The following is a 4,733-nucleotide window of genomic DNA, read 5'->3' as shown; positions in this document are numbered from 1 at the left end:
GCCTGATTTAGTCCGTGCAATTTACTTGACATTCGGCCTCAATTTGCGTCAGGGGAGGTTTAGATTGGATATGAGGAAAAATTTCTTTACTGAAAGAGCGGTCAGGCATTGGAATAGGCTGCCCAGGGAAGTGGTGGAGTCACCATTCTTGGAGGTGTTCAAAAAACGTGTAGATATTGCACTTCAGGACATGGTTTAGCAGGCATGGTGGTGTTGGGTTGACGGTTGGACCTGATGATCTTAGAGCTCTTTTTCAGCTTTAATGAGTCTATGATTTACTTTAAGGGAATAAATCTGCTTCACACCTTCACTGTGATGGCTTCAATAATGAACTGATACTCTGTCAGGTAGATCTGTGGTCAGGGAATATGATACAAACAGTTCCACTGGGAAGATGAAGACTAGAGCAGTATTTGTATTCATGGGCTACATGCAAAATATGGAGGCTTCACTGGGTTTTTAAAATAAGCAACCAAAGATACAAACAAATCAGGCAGCTCATACGCTGTCTATATACCAGTGGTGAATTTATGTTCGATGAGCATACATAACAGCTGCCAAGAATTTTCACTTACTCTTCCAGATGCCAGCAAAGCCACCTTTACCGCATCACCAAGCTCTTGCTTCCTAGCAAATCGTAACAAAGCTGCTCCTCTGCCCAGTGACACTTCAGTCAAAAATGAGTGTCTAGCAGAGCAAACCTATGTGTCCTTGTCAGCCAGCCAGCCCAGCAGTGTACCTTCTGGTCTGAACCCCTTCACCACAGGAGACAGTGACGATATGCAGCTCACAGGTGTGTATCAGTTCTTCTAGTTTCTCCTTTTATTTGCTTGTCAGTCTTTCAGCCCACAGTAACACGCTGCTGTAGGAGAAGCAATAACCATATGCATTTATAAAGACCTCTAGTAAATTAAGTTTCATGAGCTCACCCTCTGTGCTGATTTGCAGAAGGTGGCCATTGTAGAGCCCTGCCAGTAGTAGATCCTCTTGGAACAATGGTAAAACTAGCCTATACCTCTTGGCTTGGTGAGGTTCTTGTGAGGAGAGAATGAACAGTAATATGTGGAGCACACGAAGCTGGTAACTGCTGGAATTTCCCACTGAATGTGGCAGCCTCCAGGTTGGAGAATGACAGTGGGAAGCTTTGTAGCCGGAAGCCATGGATTAAAGAATGTGTATCGTATAGGTGGCGGCCAATGCATATTGTTTGTAAAGGTTTCAAATGGTAATGTACACTTCATTAGAGGGTTAGTGTCTTAACAGATCTGCCCTGTTCAGCAGTACTGCAGTATGAATGCTAATCTCAGCTAATGCTTATTTATTCCAGGTCAGATGGAGCTGTCTCAAAGCACTGGTCACCTTATGACTCCACCCATTTCGCCAGCCATGGTCAGCCGAGGAAGTGTTATCAACCAGGGGCCAATGGCTGTGAGACCTCCAAGTGTAGGTCCAGTGTTATCCACACATTCACAGTGCTCTTCCTACTCAGAACCCCTTTATCAGACTTTGTCACAAACTAGTCAGAATCACTATGGAAACAATTCCAATTACCAGGCTATATTCAGAACTCAAGCCCATTCTACTTCAGGAGTTTACCACCACAGAGTAGAGCACAGCCGATTCAATGCCTTGAGTGAACAGCAGTTCTCCAGAGACTACTTCAGCAACAGTTGTGCTGTGTCTCCGTACAATGCCAGATCCCCTTCCAGCTACGGTCCCTCATCCATGTCTCAGGACACACACAATATTCAGTTTCTGAATACTGGAAGTTTCAATTTCTTGAGCAACTCAGTGTCCACGTGCCCAGGAGCAGCATATCCCACTAATGCTTCCAACGGTATTAATATGTATTTTATTTTTCCCTTCTGTTTCTCTTTACTTGCTGGAGTAAAACACTTTTGCTCTGCTTTTTTTCTGCTGAAGATGTTTTTCAGCTCTTATTTATACCTTCCTGTTTTCCACTTCTTTGATGACACACAGAGATTGTAAAGCAGCTTAACAAGCTGCTTAAGGATTTATTTTCCTCTGGTGAATCCTCAGTTGACCTCAAATGCATCTGCTGTACCTACACTAATCTTCCTTTGGTACCACCACCATGTCTTGCACAAAGGAAGCAAAACCAGGATGACCTTGTGATTTAACAGTCTTTTGGAAAGCCCCCAAAACATGAACTATGAAACAGAGCAGGCATAAGATAGCTTAACTCTGGGATCAGGATAATGGACCATTCTAGTCACAGGGTCAGGATGGTGAAACAAAGTATAAAAATGTGCATTAGCACTAATTTGAGACTTTGTCCCTAATATTTCTCATACTTCAAATGCAAAGTTATTGCCACAATTTGCTTCAGGGATATAGTCAGCAAAACCACTTTGCTCTTCTGGAGAAAAGAGGCAGGGGATATATTGCTTTTACATGGATTTGTTTATGCAAGAAGTGTGTATTACCATGCAGATTTTTTTCCCACATATACTTTCCTTGTTTATGAGCTTCAGAAGGGAGCACTGACCTGTGGATAAGAGTCCCCATGGTGTCTCTTATGGCCACTGATTGCAGGCTACTGTTTGCTTCTGAACTTAGAATGGAAGGGCAGTTCTGTACTGAAGGCATGACTGAACTCTTAGGATCTTTTTACTCCCTTGTTACCACTCCTTTTTTGGCTCAGTTACTGCGTATGTTACCAATGTTACTAGGCTGTATATGTGCATAAATAATCTTATTCTCAAGGGACTCAGCCAGTAACAATAACCTTTGTCCCAGGGTATCACAGGCTCCTACCCTGCCCTTTCTCTTCAACAGTAATTTCACTCTGCTTTTTTCCAATCTCTTGTCAATAGGATATTATGGAAACCATATTAATTATCCAGAATCTCACAGACTTGGAACAATGGTGGATCAACATGTTTCTGTAATCAGCAGTGTAAGCAGCATTCGATCATTGCCATCATACAATGATATACATGATCCACTGAATATCTTGGATGACAGCGGAAGAAAACAAACAAGCTCGTACTATGCAGAGTCCTCACCTTCAATTGTCTGTCGGACTCCTATGCGTAAGTATAGCAAATGACTGAGGAAGAGCTATGAACTTTTTAGCATCCTAACAAATGAGGAGTATTAAACTGTAACTCACATATACAGTATATGAGATGCAATATAGAGATAAAATAGCTCAGTACCTAGGATGTATCATAAGATGTGTTTTCCTTAAAATTGCAGGACAGTGGGTTTAAGAAGTCTTCACTCCCATAAGGAGGACTATGATCCATTGTCCATGAGGAGTGGAATGACTGGCCTGAATAGCAGAAAAATACGTGTTAGGAAACACTTTCTGACAATTAAGTGAGCTAATAAAGGACTGAGCTCTTCTAAGGGTGCTTAAGGATCCTCACTTCAAACCGATCAAATGAACCCTGGGTCAGGGATGTCTCAATATATATATCCTGTGGTATAGTCCCTTCCTGTCCTGTGCTTGAACAACTGTGTGTGTTAGGCAAAGCTCCCACTGACAGTGAATCTTGGGTGTAAGTACCTAACCTCAAAGGGTTGGTTTTGGTATATGCATTAAAGAAATGACAGCTGAGTTTGGTCTCACGTTGCAGAAAGGGTTGCATGGAAGACATAAACTAGGGCACCATTTGTTTCTCCACAAGATAACCTCTTCCTACTACTTACCTGTTAACCTTGCACAGAAGATCAGACATCACTTGCCTCATTAAGGCTCTGCAAGAATTCAGTGCTAAGTTCTTTAAAGGATGCTAAAGAGGGTGAAAAACCCAGCACCGCCACACAGGGACTGTGCCCATCAAGTACCTTCTGTATTCTATGATGATATGTGCTGGGTGGTGGTGGTGGTACCACCAGTGAATATGGACCTGAATGGTGCAAAGTATGCAAAGACAAGCATAGTGCTCAATCTAAATTTAAAGCATAAATAGCTTTGCGCATCTTTCATAGAAGATGGCTCATATGCAATCTGTAAACTTCAGACTTGTAGCTGGATTTTTAGCAGAGTTTATATATACATGGGTTTTGATCTGTTCCCTGATGGCATGAGGAGCCAATGAAGAAAAGTTACAGAAATACAGGTAAATTGAGTGAAGTATAGAAGTGTTGACATTTCTGTCCTTCAGATGGTGTGCCTGGTAGATAAGTGTTTCCATCAGATGAAATTGAATTGTGTTTTTTGTTAAATTCTATAGATAGAAAACTTGCGATGATGGTAACCTTTTTTTCCCACAGCTTCAAACATGCAAACCACATCTTCTTCCCAGTGTATGTATGGAACATCTGGTCAGTTCCCTTCTCAGGATAATTTGGAGTCCCATGGCCCACCAAGCAGAGATATGGTGTCGTCTTTACCACCAATTAACACTGTCTTCATGGGAGCAGCTGCTGGAGGAACCTGAACTGGGAGAGACATGCCAGTGCCTTAAGCTTACTTTCCAAATCCAAACGTTAAGGCTATGATGACAATGCCCTTCAAGTTGGTGGAATAGGAAAGTATTATATATAGGTGTTAAAGGAGCCATTTTAGAGATATTAGCAGCCCTCCACACAAAAAAATGACTATATTCAGATTGGGTCCTGCCTGTGAATCACACGGGATTGCCCTTACCATTACAGCTTTTCAGTCAGAAATTTAGGGTGAGCAGAAAGAGCCAGCGATTCTTGCAAGCAAGACTAAGTTGTAAAGAAATTATTACATCTATTCTTAATTTATTAAAAAT

General features: G+C 41.9%; 1 protein-coding gene across 1 annotated transcript in view; it reads left to right on the top strand.

Annotated features, from left to right (window-relative positions):
• The window catches only part of RFX6 (regulatory factor X6), a 37,141-nt gene extending 32,729 nt beyond the window's left edge, over nt 1-4,412 (top strand). The window contains exons 15-19 of the mRNA XM_075444892.1: nt 584-793; nt 1,328-1,837; nt 2,838-3,056; nt 3,228-3,230; nt 4,246-4,412. Coding sequence (XP_075301007.1) covers nt 584-793; nt 1,328-1,837; nt 2,838-3,056; nt 3,228-3,230; nt 4,246-4,412 — 1,109 coding nt within the window. The remainder of the gene's footprint in view (nt 1-583; nt 794-1,327; nt 1,838-2,837; nt 3,057-3,227; nt 3,231-4,245) is intronic.
• The last annotated feature ends 321 nt before the right edge of the window (nt 4,413-4,733 follow it).

Source organism: Opisthocomus hoazin, chromosome 2, assembly GCF_030867145.1.
Source record: "Opisthocomus hoazin isolate bOpiHoa1 chromosome 2, bOpiHoa1.hap1, whole genome shotgun sequence".
Taxonomy (NCBI): domain Eukaryota; kingdom Metazoa; phylum Chordata; class Aves; order Opisthocomiformes; family Opisthocomidae; genus Opisthocomus; species Opisthocomus hoazin.
Note: the sequence above shows the minus strand (reverse complement) of the source record. Positions and strands in the feature narration are given on the sequence as shown.